Consider the following 17,775-nt stretch of genomic DNA (forward strand, 5'->3'; position numbering starts at 1 on the left):
GGGGATATGAAATATTATGACAAATTATTAAATATTGCAGTGAAATATTTCCCTCAGCAACCTTTAAAACAGGATAGTTACCCTTTGAACTGGAGCCATTTAGATACTAAATTTAAACATAAGTAACTCCTGACAAGGAAAATGCCAGTTTGTTCCATAGCAGCTTATAGAGACTCTGCTGTTCTCTGTGCTCATCTGGAACAAGACCTTGCCTCTGCTGTCCATGATGGTCATCCCTGACTCACCTATGAGGCACAGGCGTCATCTCGATAAAGTCCTCTGACTCCCTATCCTGCCCTTCCCTTCTGACATTAATAAACACAGAGGCCAATGACTGGAGTGGGGCATGCGTTTGTAGTTCAATGTATGAAAAAAAGGAGTATGAAAATCTTTACAAATATGCTTACAGAAAGTTTAAACACTATAGTAAGAAGATAAATGGATTTTTCTTTTATGCTTAATATTTCTTTCATTAATATTCAATTTTTTCTGAAAACAATTACATTAAATTACTTTAACCACATATTATGCACTAGTGACCTGTTGGACTGTGAAATTTTCAGATAAGATACAAGTTCAAGGTCGCTGCCAGGGATCACTGAAAGAATAAAGATCTCCTTTCCATTTGTATTTTTTAATATTCATGTTTGTTGTGCTACTTTGCTTACAACATATGCAGATAAATGTTTCTGAAAGAATAACATGGTTTTATCAAGAGCCTTAATGAGATTCCCCCAATTTAATGATTTCCTTTCATGTAATGACGGCCAAGCTATCACAACTAGAAACAAGCCGGTGCTTTGCACAAGGGTAAATAAAAATGACTGCTATAAAACCATATAAATCTCATAAAACAAAAATATCAAAATGAAATCTTTATTAATAAAATATCAAAGTATAAGGCAGTTGTTGGTTCTTGACATAGTTCTACACACTCGTAAATCCGGTGTTTCCATCTCTCTAATTCTAAGGCTTTCCCAGTCCTTTGATTTACAGCCAGTCCAAACAGCATGCTAGGTAACCTGATGGGCTCAAATCATGCCCTTTTACATTCCCTTTGAAATTTGGGGACAAAGTGAAATCTCAAGGAGCAAAATCATGGCTGTTTGCTGGAAGGGGTAAATTTTCCCAAGAAAATTCTCATAATAGCCTCCTCCACCCCCAAAGAATTAGCAGGTGCATCATTCGGATGGAAAAATAATTCCTTGGGGCAAATTTCCTGGTCTTTTTTTTCACAGATGCTGTTTCCATTTTTTTTTTCAGCTTCTTCCTAATAAGTCTTTGTAATTGTTCAGTGCCCTTCAAGAAAATCTATCAGAATTACTCTTTTGGGATAAAAAGTATGAATAAACAGTTGCCATAACCTTCTGGCTGATCGCTCTGTCTTGAATTTCAATGGGTTAATAGGGCCCCGCAAAAGCCACTGCCTTGACTGGACATTTTTCTTGACTGCACCTGACTGTCCTAATGAAGGAGCCTGGTGGCCTCGTAAGGTTTGCATTGAGCAGTAGTGTGTGTAAAGGCACGGGCTACTTTGAGGGAGAATGGTCTGATGAGGCTGTCTGCTTCCATAAACATCGACCGCTGGAAAACCCAGAGTCAATTCAGCCCCAGTGACCTTGTTAGTCAGAGCAGAACTGCCCCTGTAGGTTTCCAAGACTTTAACTCTTTATAGGACTAGGAAACCCCATCTCTCTTCCACCTATAAGCTTGCTAAACGTCAGAATTGACCGATGGCAGTGAGATGTGGTTGTTATCGTTTTTGTCTTCAGTCTAATGCCTTCATGAGACTAGGGTGAGTATTCAACTTAGAGAACTCCTCTATAGCACTGATGGCAGGGACATGTTGTTTTGGATGGACCCAAGTATGCATGAGCTGAAACACTAGGAACAATACTTGTTGACTTAGCTTCATACCTGAAACATAAGGGCATAAATTAAGAAAGATAGCCTAAAACTTGAAATATATTGTTATTTTCAAGCCATTGTATTTGAAACTATGAACCAGAACAAACATCCCTTTGCTTTCTCTCTAATACTTCAGCATTGAAAATGGAATGCATCAACTGAGACTCTGAAAGCAGTTTGAAATCATCTGAGCAACACAGGACTGTTTTCAATTTACCTGTTCCTGTTGCTGGAAATCCAATCTGATATAAGTGTTGATGCCTGTTGGTGACAGTGCTTGTTACCAAAACTGCACGCCAGCATTATAACCTCTCTGCGTAGTTCTCTAGACGGCATTAAAAGGAAGAAAAATGAAATGAAACAGCAGTGTTACTGTCTGAAGAGAAAGTCGGGGTAACATTAAATAAACAGTTGGTTAGTAAAGAATGAACATAAAGATAGATGCTTTTTAGATTCTGAAATTACAAACTACTGGTGAAGAGACAATTAAGCAGAGATCTATAAAAGTCAGATCTGGAATCAGTACACAGAGGAGGGTATAAGTCCATCTCACTACTTCATTAAGGCAGAGCTCACATTAAACATGGCAAGGACACCTGGGTCCTCGTGTCAAGCAATGGACCTGCTGCCCCGTAGCGATCCTCCCAGAAAACGGAAATGAAAGATCAAGCGTGAAAGAAAGATCATCTCATGCAGCTAAAACCACAATGCCACTAGTACGATTTTATTGTATAGCTCATGGAGAAACTGAAAGAATAATCAAATAATACAGTACTCGTGTTGGTAAGATGCTTGAACAAGGGATCCATTAAAATTATTTTTGGGCCATCCAAGTTTGAGATATGTTGTTGCCACTTGCTTCAAAATATATTCCTAAATGGAACAAGGAAGGTAGAAAGATGGTGTCAGCTTGAAACATCTCTATTCTGACCACTAAAATGTTATAATAACAAGAACACACTTTCTAAATATAGCTGCTTTCAAATAACAGTGAAATTATGAGCACAATAACTTCCCAATTACAATGTTACTTAACTTAGCAATTCAAATACAGGACACACAGATCTAATACTATCAAAATTTGGAAGTCTACTTTTCCTATTGGACAAAAGAATGATTTATAACATTGACAATGTTTACAACCAAATGAATAAATAGTAACGTTGATGATACTTGGACTTGATATTCTATAAGAAATACTATATATCTATAAGATTTACTATAGATATGCTATAAGAACGTGAGCACATAACATTTATTTTCTACCAGTAGAATATACTTAAAGTATTATGTAGGCCCAGCCAGCCTACAGACTATTATTGTTGAACTGAAAGCCACAGAATGATCTTCAGTATAATTACATGGTATTTCAGAATCAACAATCGATTCAGCTAATGATATATTCAAAGCAATTTTTAACTTTTATTGAAAATGAAATGTCTGGCATCACACACTATTTAAAACTAAAAATTACACAAAAATGTGTGTTACTTTTACAAAAATTTCATTACAGTGTGTTTTGTTAAGGAAAAAAGAAAAGTATATGTCTTTCTCTAGTAGATATTATTTGTACCACAATGGAAACGCCACATTTCTTTGAGCGTCTGATGTAATAGTTGAGACAAAGCTAATGATAGCCATGGCACGATTGTCCCTGTCCACAAGTAACTAACCGGGGGCTTTCAATTTAGCTTAGGGTAAGAAAGAAGGACCTGTGATGGCTCTCTGACATTTAGAATGGCTTGAATAGCCAGTTTCATGACGTGGAAATATAGTTTCCAAATACGTAAGTTAGTCAGTATAGCCAATATGTCACAAGACGATTTTATAAGACAGAAACAGGCTCTTTGAAGGAGAGCAAAACAGTGAGCAAAGATAATAGACGGCACAGAAACGTATTGTCATATGCAAAGCCTCACAACTGATAGAAAATTTGGAAATCAAAAGCTTATTAACAGTCTTTAATCTGAATCTTATTTAAAGTGATGATTAAATTAGATTAGTTGGTGTTAGCAGTGCAATTTGGTTTCCCAGGCTTCAGCTCTGGAAATCAGGTCAGGCTGTTGGAATGTGTGTCATGTCCTCACGTCTATTTGGATTATCTGTTGTTTGCTCTCCTGTGTCCCCTTGGACCCAATTATGAATGGGCTTTGGCCTCAATGTTGATCTTATCCTCGTTAATTAAGGAAGTGAATTGAATTCACTCTGCCCTTTTGGATAAAAATAATGACTAAGAAGCCTTGCTGAAACTGTCTATATTCTGCTAGATTTTTGGACCCTCTCTAACCAGGGGAAGTCCTTTGTGAACACGGCGTCCTTTAACTATCGGGAAGTCGGTTGAACTTTAAGGATTTGCTCTGTATATTTGTTCTTAAATTCCGAAGCATTCATTGAAGATTAATTGACACTTTGAGGCAGGAAAAAAACGTCGCTTGTAATAAATTTCTTCGAATAATTTTCATCAGTGTGGAAAAGAAAAATCAGGACAAAAGTAATCACGCAAATTAGAAGAAAGAACGAAAATAACGTAGAGTCAATGGTGAATAGCAAATAGGAAAATAACAGCTTATCTTGTGAGAGTAAGAGAATATATATGATTACATTGAAGACATTATAGTTCTCCATGCGGTCCAGCAATTTATCCAGAGGATAAAGAGCCCGGCTGGCAGCATGCCAAGGAAGAAAATCCTTTTCCTCAGATAGGTATCTGATCATCTCCAGGGGAATATTCTGAGGCAAGTAGCCGGCTCTGCACAAACAAAGAACAGAATGTTAATGATGTGTGTAACAGATACATGATAAGGCAAAAAGGAAGGTTTTACATATACAAATAACAGACTACCAGCATGATTTGTCACAGAATAAAGAAGCCATTCTTAGTGTTTAAAAACACAATGATTCACCTTTTAAATATATCAAAAGATGGCAACGTCCCTTAATACATATAGTAAGTTAAAAATTTAACGAACACACAGAAAAACTAGACGCTGTATGTTTAAAAAGGAAAGATTGTTGAATTTGGATAAAAAATCAACCCTTTTTATTTTCATTCACAGAAATGGTTCAGAGGTAAAAAGTAAAAAAATAATTGCTTATTGACTTGAAATTTTGGTTTCTCCACGTATTCTTGTTGCTTTTCATGTAGTTCTGTGTCATGATTGCTTTAAATAGCAGGGTTAGATAATAGAAAGCAACTCAAGAGTTTTGAGTGCTACCTTGCAGTGTAAGCATTTCATATCTGCTTTTAAAAATTGCACTGCTTTCTTTAACACTTATAAAAAAATCAGAGTACGATTCTAAAAGAATTCAAAAACAAAAAATTTTAAATATTATCATCTTTGGATTTCTTTGGATTTCCAAGATGATTTCATATTCCTTTGGGGACCAATGTCAGATTTCTTGGAAGATATTAAAATGTATCTCTTGAGAATTATCTAAATATATACGGTTTGTATTTAAAAAGCCAATCCTTACCCCCTGCCCCTGACCTCTCCCCACCCAAAAAAAGCCACAGTAAGTATCTCTCCTCGCTGGTGGACTGCATACACAAGTCTTACAGAACCAAGGCAGCATAAACGGCACTTCTCAAGAAGGCACACCCATTTCTCAACCATCAACCGCTGAGAGATCCAAAGGGCAGTGTTTACCCAAGGACAACATTGACAAGTGGAAATACCGGCAGGGATTGGGATACGTGGTGTTACATGGAGGGAAACGCAATCAGTGATGTGAAACAAAATGTTTGTGGGTTGCTGCATGAGAAACGGACCTTTTCAGCAAACGCTCACCCAATTCATCAATTTTAAAAATCTGAAATGAACACATAATGGCGAACTATACATTTTAAGACTTGAGAACCATGATCATAACCTATTAGATTAACAAAGGAACATTATTTAGTTTGCCACATTATTGAGTCCAAATTTGATGTGTCAAGCAAAAATTATTCTATAAATGAACATTAGCTTCCAGATACATTTATCATATTCAAGATAAAATCCAGATATGAAGACAGACTTTGTGGGGCAAGTTCATCCTCAGTAAAAGGAACTGTGAAAAGTACCCCAAATTCTTAGATAATTTCCAAATTTCCTAGAGCTAATATAGCTTATATATGGTTATATGTGTAACACTCTTCTTGCACAATTTCCATTCTACACATCCTGTCAGGAACAGCATGAAAGTTGACCATGGCAACAAAAATAAAGAGCTTTATGTCTTCCCTGGAGTCACATTTCAATCATATTTAAAATTTTCTTTCAAGAGTAACTTCCTAATGAAAATTGTATACAATTTTTATAGAAATAATTACTAGATTTTCTTTCCCAAAAGAGCCATGTCGTCCAATATTTTGTGCTTTTAAATCATTTGTCTCCCTGAGTTTTTAATTATAAACATCAATTAGTATGTTGGTCATAAAATTGCCTCCACTTAACATATGCCATGGATTATGTTATATTGGCATTGAAAAAAGTATTAAAAATCCATTATTCTATGCTGAAGAAAAATATTTCTAAAAATAAAATTGTTTAGCAATTAGATACATTATTTGGAGTTTTCAAATTCAGTTCCATATGCAAAAATTTTTATCTGCATTTCTACAGATTGTCATGAGTTTGAAAATAAGTAAAGAAGTATTCCTTTATTATAGAAAATATTATTATTGTAACTTAATAATATTAAGTTATTGATAAAAGTTATTATTCCTTGACATATCTTCCATCTAGGTCTATACACTCCTGAAAGAAATGTTCCTATCGCTATAACACTTCCTGAAAGAATTCTGCACTCTGCTTTACACAATATCAAACTGGCAGTTTTGGTAATTTTGAGGGACTCAATTTGTATTCCTTTTCAAAGTTCTCTGAGTTTTGGAAATAAAATGAAATCTAAAATATCAAGATCAGGCCTATAGAGTGGATAGGGTAAGGGCTCCCAGATGAAATTCACATAGGGCAGACCCTGATGTCATTGAAAACAAACAATAATAATATTACTGACATGGAAAAAATTACTTCGTGCACCTTTTTCTTGGATGTTTTCTTATCAATTAAGTTTTTCATCATTTTGGACTATCTTCATAATAAGTACCTATGCTTATCCTGCATGTTTTGGGAAAGCTTATCAAGACAATCCTTTAGGACTGCCAAAGTAGCAGTGATTTCCTATGGAGCTGACTACACTGACTTGAAGTTAACGGGCTCAACAGATCCCCTGGGAAGCCACTGCTTTCACCGGATCTTGCTCTCTGGATCACACTGTTCAATGATCTTCATGAACTATTGGTGGATTTTGAGGTCTTCTTGATATTCCTAAAAATGATTGATCCATGTGAAAAAATTGTTTTTGTCGGGGTTCATTCCCACGAATGTGTTGCACGGATTCAATGATTTGGGAAGATATCTATATAAACTTTATTAAATATTTGCTATTAGTCGATTTCAAAGTCATGACTTTCCATGGCATCTGTCTCCTATTTTTGAAGACACTAATAAAACTATCGCAAGTGCATTACTGAGAGAACTTGTCTGCAGCTCTCCACCGATTACAGAAATGTGTGCTGTTTGGAATAAACTCAGGCATATATGGGCTAATTCCTTGTAGGAATACTTTTTGATTTATCCGGTGTTATGTCAATTATATTTCATTGGTTTTGCATCATTTCTATAAACAGATTCACAGTGTTTAATAACTTATGCTCTGTGGGAAATATAACCACAAATCAAAAGTGCATAAATCCTGTACAAAAAGAAACATTCACTTGAAGAGTATAGACCACATCTCCCACCTATACTCTGTAAAATAAAACAAATAAATCGCATCCTAATTTTTGTTAAGATTGAAATAAGAATATAGAACTGCAAGATATCCTTTTGGCTTCCCCATTTTCCTCTAAGTAACATATTCATGTGACAGTGCTTCGAATCTGTGGGGAGATGAGCAGTTCTTTGTTGTCTGTTCTTGGTCTGGAAGTTCCTCTGAAACCCTTTCCCATTGAGTGATTGCTGGCATCTGAAATGCCAGTGACACAGCACCCAACATCACAGCAACCCAAGCACCACCTCGATATGACACGCTGATAGCCAAACTGGACAATCTGAAGAAGAGTGTGGCATCAAGAGTGGAGGAAGGTACTAACACCCGGGGGTATGTAGCCATCACAACCTTGCTGACAGTGGAAAGGACTTGGAACACGTGTGGAGAAAGAGCGAGGAGTGCAGTCTTCACCCTCTATGGAAGCAAGCCCCAAATCCTCATCGCTGGACCCACAGAGAGCATCATGATAAAGGCAGAAAAGATTGAAGTGGTCAAGGATTTTGTCTTACTTGGATCCACAATGAATACTCCTGGAAGCAGCAGTCAAGAGATCAAAAGACATATTGCATTCGGTAAATCTGCGGCACAGACCTCCTTAGAGTACTCACAAATGTGGATGTTACTTTGAGGTCAAAGGTACATCTAAGCCGAGATATGGCATTCTCCATGGCATCATTTGCATGTCAAAGTTGGACGTTGAGTAAGGAAGAAAGAAGAAGACACGATGCACTTGAGTTGTGGAGCTGGAGAAGAATATTGAAAGTACCAAGTGCTGCTAGAAGCACAAACCGATCTGTACTGCAAGACAGCCAGAGTGGGCCTTGGGAGCACGGAGGGCAAGACTTCGCTTTACATACGTCGAACATTTTGTCAGGACAGACCTAGCCCCGGAGAAGGACATCATGCTTGGTAAGGTGCAAGGGCAGCAAAAGGAGGAAGGCCCTCAAGTAGATGGACTGACACAGTGCCTGCTCCCATAGGCTCAGGCACAGGAACAACTGGGCGGCGGGTGCAGGACCGTGCAGTGCTTCGTTGTGTTGTGCGTAGGGTTGCTATGCGTCAGAGCTAGACTGACGGCACCTAACAACATCATATCTATAATGTAGTAGGCTGAGAAATTCTGAGGACACACAAGCTCGTTGTTTGTTGTTAGTACTTGCACTTGAGTTGGTTTTGACAGATCACGACCCTCTGTCCATCAGAACAAAACACCTCCCGGACCTGTGCTAGTCTAATGGTTGTTGCTTTGTTTAACCTCATGCTGCATCCATTGTGTCATTCCATCCTACTAAGGGTCTTCTACTTTACCGAGCATGCGCTCCTCCTGCGGGGGCAAGCCTCTGCTTAAAATAGTCTAAAGTATGTGAGGCAAAGCCTTGCCAGCCTTGGCTCTAATACGCATTCTAGCTTTCCTTCCTCCAAGACAGACTGGCTTCTCTTTTTGGCCATCCGTGAAACTCTCAGTATTCTTCACCAACACCATAATTCCAATGCATCGATTTCTTCGGTGTTTTTTATTCCGTGTGCAACTTTCACATGGATATGACGTAACAGAAAATACCATAGGTTAGGTGAGACCGACCTTAGTCCTGAAAGTAACATCCTTGATTTTCAACACTTTAAAGATGTCTTGTGCAGCAGAGTTACCCAAAGCAATACCTTAACTGCTGCTAAGATGAGAATGGATTTTGGATCCAAACAAGATGGAAATCTTTGACAACTTCAATCTTTCCTTCATTTCTCATGATGTTATTTCTTGGTCAGGTTGTTAGGATTTGGGTTTCCTTTATAATGAATTGTAATCCACAATGGAGATTGCAATCCTTCTTCATCAGGAAGTGCTTCAAGTCCTCCTCACTTTCAGCAAGCAAGATTGTGACATCTGTGTATTGCAGGTTATTAATAAGTCTCCCTACAGCCCTAATGTATATCATAATGATAAATTCTACTGTTACCCAGAGGTTTTAATTGGCCAATATTAAGATTTCCAGGTCTTTCTTTATTGTCTTAGCCTGAAAGATCTGTCCAAACCTGTCATGCTCATATATTCCTTTTGGTGTTTGAAATGGTGGTGACATAGCTTCTAGCTTCGTAACAATGTACAAGTCATCAAAGCAGGGCAACTGACAGGTGATGGCCCCTGGTAGTCATGTGTGGTCTCATGTCGAAGATTTAGCAAGTAGAACATAACTGTGCCTTACCCCTAGTTTATCTCATAGAAAACTTCAAGAGTGTCTCTAAGTTGTTTTTCCCTGGAATGAACCTTCCACGGTGACCTTGGAAATTTTATCTCGAAGGTTCCAGGGAGTCTACTGCCTTGGGTCCTGGTTGCATGGCCGAGTACCAGTTAGTACACTCCATTCTGCTATGAGAGCGGGGCATATACTTCTGTGATGTTTGCTCCACATACATGTTTGGGTCTATTTTTAAAAGCAGTTAACCTTCCCGAGTGCAGTTCTCAAATAGAATCAGAAACAGATTACACTCAAATTGCCCTCATTTGGCCTTGTTACAAACATATGCAAGTAATTACCCACTACATAATTCAATATACTTGCATTTAAGCCTACTCGATGAAACTATGTAGTTACACTTAATTGGACAAGGAGATGATCAGCTTCATTACAAAATTAAGAATCGTAAGAGATTATGTTAGTGAATAAGTCACCAAGCTTAGATATGTGTATGTGTAATTGGTTGGTAATGGTATCTGTGATTACTACTACTGATAATGTAATCAATATAAGCAAACTGTGGGTTCCACTGAATGGAGCACTCCATTAGCTCAAGTCATTAGCACGGTAGGGAGTACACTTAAGGTCCGGATGTGGAAATGCAGTTTTCCTAAATTTTCATCATTACAGGAAAACGTTGCTAACAAAATGAAAAACAAACAAACAACAAACTTAAAGAATATTTCATGTACTATTAAATGTGTTATTAATATATTATGAAAAGGTTGTAGATGATATCTCCTATTTTCTATACTGTTCAGGTGGGATGAGCAGAAGAATTATTTAGGAATTAAAGAAAATACAATAATGAAGGGAAGCAAATGTAGACTGTTAAAGAAACAGAGAAAAACTGTCAAATACAACTGTATCTCTTCCCAAGCCAATGTTCCATCACTTACCTTCTTTCTTCCCTAATTCACCAGAACTTGCAAAGAAATATATATTTAATGGTTAAAATATATATATTTCAAAAGATGATTTAAATTAGATGATATATGCTGATATTGAAATACATTAATCTTATGAGCTTTGTTTTCATCTCAGATCCCAAACCACTGTTTTAAAACCATTATGAAATTCTGCAAATGTGAACACTTGAATCTCCTGAGATCCACGGCTTATAAACAAATAAGTATATTTTCTGTACTATTTTTTAAACAATTGATTTCTGAGTGCATGAAACTTGGGGAGAAAAATAATAATCCTTATACTTTTCTGACCAGACTCTTTCCAGTTTTCATTAATTGATTGTACATTTAAAAACTAATGAACATCCTATTAAATATTGTACAATATATGCAGAAAACATTATCATTGTCCCTTAGGGTACAGCTTTTTTTTTAAGCATTTGCTAAATGTTTAATTAAAGGCTTACCAACTTTTATCTGTAAATCGTTACTATTCATTATTAAAAGCTATTTATAGGTTCTTTATGGAAAAATACTACGCTATAGGATGGAAACCCAAATAGTTCTCTGAAAACCATAGAACAAAAAAGAAAATACAGCAAGGATGTATTGTTGCCAGCCATCCACACGGCAATTTTCTAGATAAAGAAGAATCTGACCGTCAGTGCTGAGCTGTCAAAGGCTCCTGTCCCCTGAAGCTGGCCGCGTGCACGCTGCAGAGGCCACGCAGCTTCCCCTCTTTCTCCTCCACTATTGGCCCTCCCCATTTTTTTTCGTTTGTTTCTCCTCCAGAAACATTTTATGGAGAAACAGACTTGGTGCTTCTTTTATGGACTCAGATAATAACTTTATAACACATTTACTCATGATGTTTAACAATCATAATTCTATCATAATATTAACTTTCCACCTCATTGGATGCAGGGTCTTGAAGAGAATGATGCAAACTTTATCTCTTTATCCTCAAAGTTTAAAGCAGAATCTAGCACAAAATAGGCACCTCATGCATGGGTTTCAATCTAAATTAAACTGTGGATATAATCTCAAAGTTATTTTAAAACAAAGTACATTTGCTAGGTATATTAAACATAGAAATAATGACTTTTTAAAATGTTGAGCATTTTGTAAGGTTAAAAGACAACAGCAGGATTGAAAAAAATTATTAGAGCTATATTCATAACATTTTTTCTAATTTCATTTATTCATCAGAGTGTAAAAGAAAAGGTTAATGCTGCGTAATCAATAGTTTTGAATAGCCAGGTGGCTGCCAAAAAGAAATAGTTGTAAAGTGAGTAAGATAGTAGGGACATTATGCAAACATCTCTGTTCTTTATTCTCTGACTGGTAAAAGACCTACCTAAAAGTAATACTGTGGTTTCCTTTGATACTAGAAGGCAAGAATAGTGTCAGTTGCTCTACCTCCAACAGTCTTCTCCTTGGAGTTTTTGCCCATCTAATTTTCTCCTTTTTTCCCTCACGTTTCATCAAATTTTTTACTTTCTTCATTTGGTGGTTACATAATTTAGTGTCAACTTTAGACTCTTAAGCGTGAAGGGGTGGAGTTTAGCCTGTCAAACAGGTCACATCTTGATGACCTCATTTGAAGGCGCTATGGAGATAAATAGCTCCATGGTGGAGGACCCACACTCCTGGCGAGACATGCCTGTTGGCAAGCCAGATGGAGCTACACTGATGCAGCCATAGCCCTGGAGCTGCAGTAACCATGTGGAGGCCCACACCAGCATTGAGATGCTTCCACTGCCACTGGATCCACAAGACTTCCCACCTACTGACCTGTGACCTTCCTTCATTTGGTGTCAGTGCATGTGTCGCATGAGTCAGAAGAGGAATTTATAGACTGGTATTGGAAATATAGGCTAATATTGGACGTATGGACTTGATCTGGACTGGGATGGGATGTTTTCTTAATATATAATTACTCTATTATATAAAGCTCTTTCTTACCTCTATATGAGTGTCCATGGATTTGTTTCTCTAGTCAACCCAGACTAACACATTATGGTACCAGGAGTGGGGTACTAGAGAAACGAATTGTAAAGATGGAGAGTGGATGCTTGTTTGACCTTTGCCTCATGGTAGTGTTTCTTCTTTGTGCTTTTCTTCTTTATGCTTTCATTTTATTTTTTTCTTCTTTTCTACTTCTATTTTCTTTTCCCCTTACTTTTCTTTACTATTCTATTTTCTTTTTCCTACCTTCCCTAGTTTAACAATGACCCACACCAGCCAAATCCACCATCAGCTGTGATATACAAGCAGAAAACAGAGGGGCCTGGACACATTCCTATTATCTGTTATTCCCACAGAGATACTGGTGCTGAGTGCTTAAGAGCACACTAGCACACAATCACCAGTTAAATAGGCGGACACCAGCATCACAATTTCTCAAAAGCAAACAACAACAAGACAAACACATTCTTTCAATTCACAATATTAAATAGCTTAAGCAAACAAAACAAAACAAAAATAGCTTAAATATGTGCCCAAAATATAGAACTAAGGAACATTTCTAAGAAGAACTGTCAATGAAGCTAACTAAGAAGGAATTCAAATAACATGACATTTAGGTATTTACAAAGGCTTGAGGGGAAAAAAATCAATAAAGCTGAAGAAGAAATCAAATAAAACATAAAATATTAGAAGAATGCAGGAAAACACAAAATCAAACTTGAAAAATATAAAAAGTGAGCAAACATACGAAAATAGTAAATGGAAATTGAGAATTGCATTATGATTTCTGAAAAAGTAGACTGAAAGGATAAGTAAGATGCAGCAATAGAAGGCTGTATTTGTAAGCATAAATAAACATTTCTCCATACTAATATGTTAGAAAAATAGTCAGAGAAGAAAAAGAAAGTAGAAAGAAAAAAACTAAAGAAAGCCAAAGAATTATGCAGGATACCATCAAAAGGAATAACTTTGTAAGATCAGAATTTCAGAGCAAGCAGATACAACAAAAAGCACAGAGAAAAGTGTTAAAGAGTTATGGGAAGAAAATGTCCCCAGTAGCTGAGAGAACAAAAAGGTATGCCTTCAAGAAGCTGACTGAACTCCAATCAGATAGATTGCTGCAGGGCCAGTGAATTTCTTAACATGACTTTTCTAATGAAAGCTATTGTACCTCCCCTAAAACCTTTCCCTGCCTTGGACTGGGTCAGAAAAGGGGGATGCACTGAGTGGATGCATCTTTGAGAAACTGCTGAAAGGATACTTTCGCTAACCATCCTGTTGGGTATAAGATATGACCCCTTAGGTCAAGCAGGAAAGGGGAACTCATTAGCTGTAAGAGCCGGGAGTGGAGTGCCCTCTGGACGCCGGGATCTCTGCATAGTGAAGCTCCTTGTTTCAGAAGGAGGTTGTCCCATCGAGGAGAAGCAGTACCACCAGAAGCTAGAGCATAGAGCAGCGTGGCAGATTTCCCAGGCCCCGGAGAAACTAACACGGAAGGCTTTGAGGCTGGAGCCTGGTTGTGAAGTGGGTTCCCTCTGGGTCCTTAATGTGGGAAGGTGGATTTGCTGAACCAGGGAATTGAGCTGAAGGCCTGTGAGTTGAGGCTTACAGGAGAGTAGCGTGCCTTTGGGGTATTTATTAGAAGACCTGAAAGAACTGTGTAATGTGTCCTGATGAACAACTCTCTCCTGAACATTTCTTGTATTGCAACCTGTTAACTTGCATTATATACCCTTTAATCATGAAAAAGTTTTGTGAGTCCTGTGTAGCCACTGCAACAAATATTAGAACCCAGATATAAACGTAGATAATGCTGTCTGAATGCCAAACCTACTGCTAAATAAAATTACCAAATATATTATAATCACACTTGGTTAAACCAAAGATAAGGAAAGAATCTGGAAAGAAACTCAGGGGAACTGAAAACTTAACTAAAAGAAAAATCATGAAATTAAGCTCTGATTTCTTGGTAGATACTGCACAAGCATGAAGGCATTGCTATAATGTATATAAAACTTTAAAAGAAAAAAAAATCAAATTGCCAACCAATAATTTCAAATACAACAGCAAAACTGGGACACTTACAGAAAAACAGAAATGAAAAGAATGTGCAAAACCCATTTTACAGGAAATACTAAAGGGACTTCTTTGGAAAGAGCTAACCATGCCAGGCAACGACCGGATGTCAGCACACAAGTCAGCATACCCGCAGGGCAATACAGGAGTGTCCTGGGTAAGGCAAACAGCCAAGACTAAAATTAGGGAGGCCTGGGTATCAATTTAAATGAGAGAATTATAAAGTAAAAGAGAAGGAATATATTTTGTACTTATAGAAAGTCCAACTGGAGATGGCATGTCTATTTTAAATTATATTGCTCTAAACTTGGAAAAATTAATTAATAACAAGATAACATAAAGAAAATTAATAAAAATTAATAAACTTCCTCAAAACAATGGCAAAAGGAAAACCATAACAATAGAAGTGAAGAAAGATCAACAATTTAAAAATTAACAAAGTCCAGAAAATTATATGCAAGAAACTAGTAGCATCACATACACACAATAACAGCAATAAATTAATACCCATTGTTAATTACACTCTACAGAAATAGATTAAATGCAATATGTAAGGGATAAAGAGTAACTAAATAGATAAGAAAACGGGGCCTATCAGATACTGTCTTCAAGGAACACACGTTGGATACAAAGACAAAAATAGATTAAAAATCAAGAGATAAAAAATTTCAAGCTAATAAGAATAAAAAAGAACAGGGGATGGGCAATATTAATTTCTGATAAAACATACAAGGGACAAAGCAGCATAAGAGGCAAGCCATTGATTGTATGATGATGAAAGAATCAATTGAACAAGAAGATATTGTCATAATAATTGTCTAGGTCATAAAAAAGTCAATGAAAAAGCCTCAAGAGACATAAATCAAACTCTAACAGAATTGAAGAGATAAACAGAAAACTTGCAAATAGTAGCAAGAGACTTTAATACACCACTTTTAATGAAGACTAGAACAGCTACATAGGAACTCAACAAAGACGCAACAAAACTGAATGCATCAATCAACATGATTTCATACACACATACAGATCACTTCACTCAACAACATACTATACATTCTTTTCCAACACATATGGATCATTCTACAGAATAGATCACATGCTAGGCCACAAAGCTAAATCACAATAATTTAAGAAAAACATCAAATACTATAATGCATCTTTTAAGAGCAAAGTGCTCTAAAATTAGAAATCAGCAATAGAAAGATCAATAAACAATCAACTACACCAAAGTTAAATAATAGCTTTAAATAAAAAACTATCAAATAATAGATATTTTTTAAAACTCCTTAAAGCAAACAAGAATAAAACCTCAATACTCACAGAAAAAGTACTGCTCAGAAAAAAAATCTAGCAATAAACACACACACACACACACACACACACACACAAATAACAAAGAACCCAATCACCACTTTAACCCAACATCTCTAATAATTAGAAAAGGAGCTCTATAAAAGGCCTACAATCAACAGAAGAACAGAAGCAACAGATCAGAGCAGATACTAATGAAACATTAAAATAATAGACAGACTCAACAATGTAGACCTTGTTTCTTTGAAAAGATACACAAATCATTGGAAATGTAACAAAGAAAAAGAAGGAAAAAGACTAGTGAAATGGATAACACCACAAGAGTCAGGTAAAATAAAAGGGATACCCAAAATATGCACAACTGTGCTCCAAAAATGTTTTAAACTATAAAATGTACATATTTATAGAAACACACAACTTACCTAAAGTAATAAAGAATGAAGTAGATATTTTGAACAGAGCCATCATTAAGCAGAAATGAATCCTATTATTAAACTCACAACAGCAGCAGAACAAAAGTCTGTGCACACAAAGTTTCATTGTAGAATCTTACCAACTCTTCAAAGAAGAGCTGACTCTAATCCTACTTGGGCTATTCCAGAGTACAGAAAAAGATGAAATACTTGCAAACACACTTAATGAAGCAAACATACCCATGATATTAAAACCAGGCAAAAGCATCACTAAAGAGGGAAAATCATAGACACATATCCTTGATAAGCATAGATATTAACATTCTCAACAAAGTTTATTCAACAGTACACAAGAACATATTTAAAAATACATCAAGACCAAGTGGGATCCATAATGTTTATTTAAGAATGGTTCAATATTAGGGGGGGGAAATCAGTTCAATAACTACATTAAAAAATTTTAATTTCCAGAAAATTAATTTTCCTAAATATAACACACACTCTTGATAAAATAGTAATAGATGGGTAATTCCCATCAAAATCTAGGACACATATACAAATCAATGGCCAACATTAGTCACAATGAAGAATCACTGTAAGTATCACACTGTGCACAGGTACTGCACAAGAATGCCCTGAAGGGTCACTTCTATTCACTGTTGTGCTGGGAGTCTTAGTTAGAGCTCCGGTGCAAAAAAGGGAAAATTTAAATCATCCAAATTGAAAAAGTATAAATAAACTCTATTTTCAGATGTTATTATCAATTTGCAACAATAAGTCAAGATTCGTTTCCACCAATAAGCAGAAATCTGAAAAGAAACTCAGGAAAACACTGATCATTTACAATGCTGTTCTTCGTTGCTCTGAGACCATTCTGACACATAGGGAGCCGACGCACAACAGAACGAAACCCTGAGAGTCCTGCGCCGTCCTTACAAGTGTCCCCATGCCTGAGCCCATTCTTGTAGACACGTGCCAATGCCTCGTTGATGTGCCTTCTTGTTTGCTGGTCTTCCATTTTACCAAGAATGATGTCCTTCTTCAAGGACTGGTCTCTCCTGATAATACGTCCAAAGTATGAGAGACAAAGTCTTGCCATCCTTGTCTAGAAGAAGCGCTCTGGCTAAACTTCTTTCATTG

The 17,775-nt window shown here is 36.6% G+C and overlaps 1 protein-coding gene across 5 annotated transcripts in view; it reads right to left on the reverse strand.

Annotated features, from left to right (window-relative positions):
• LOC142435948 (thyrotropin-releasing hormone-degrading ectoenzyme-like) overlaps positions 1–17,775 on the reverse strand; it is a 320,548-nt gene that overhangs the window by 58,929 nt on the left and 243,844 nt on the right. For 4 of the 5 annotated variants that reach the window (XM_075539972.1, XM_075539971.1, XM_075539974.1 and 1 more), the window contains 3 exons: positions 4,510–4,657; positions 2,684–2,781; positions 2,126–2,233 (listed from right to left, as the gene is read on the reverse strand). In XM_075539972.1, the coding sequence (XP_075396087.1) occupies positions 2,126–2,233; positions 2,684–2,781; positions 4,510–4,623 (320 nt within the window). In that variant the 5' untranslated portion in view covers positions 4,624–4,657. Of the gene's footprint in view, positions 1–1,521; positions 1,918–2,125; positions 2,234–2,683; positions 2,782–4,509; positions 4,658–17,775 lie in introns of those variants that run through there. The other variant, XM_075539975.1, reaches the window with a different exon arrangement.

This window comes from Tenrec ecaudatus (assembly GCF_050624435.1).
Source record: "Tenrec ecaudatus isolate mTenEca1 chromosome 16 unlocalized genomic scaffold, mTenEca1.hap1 SUPER_16_unloc_8, whole genome shotgun sequence".
Lineage (NCBI taxonomy): Eukaryota > Metazoa > Chordata > Mammalia > Afrosoricida > Tenrecidae > Tenrec > Tenrec ecaudatus.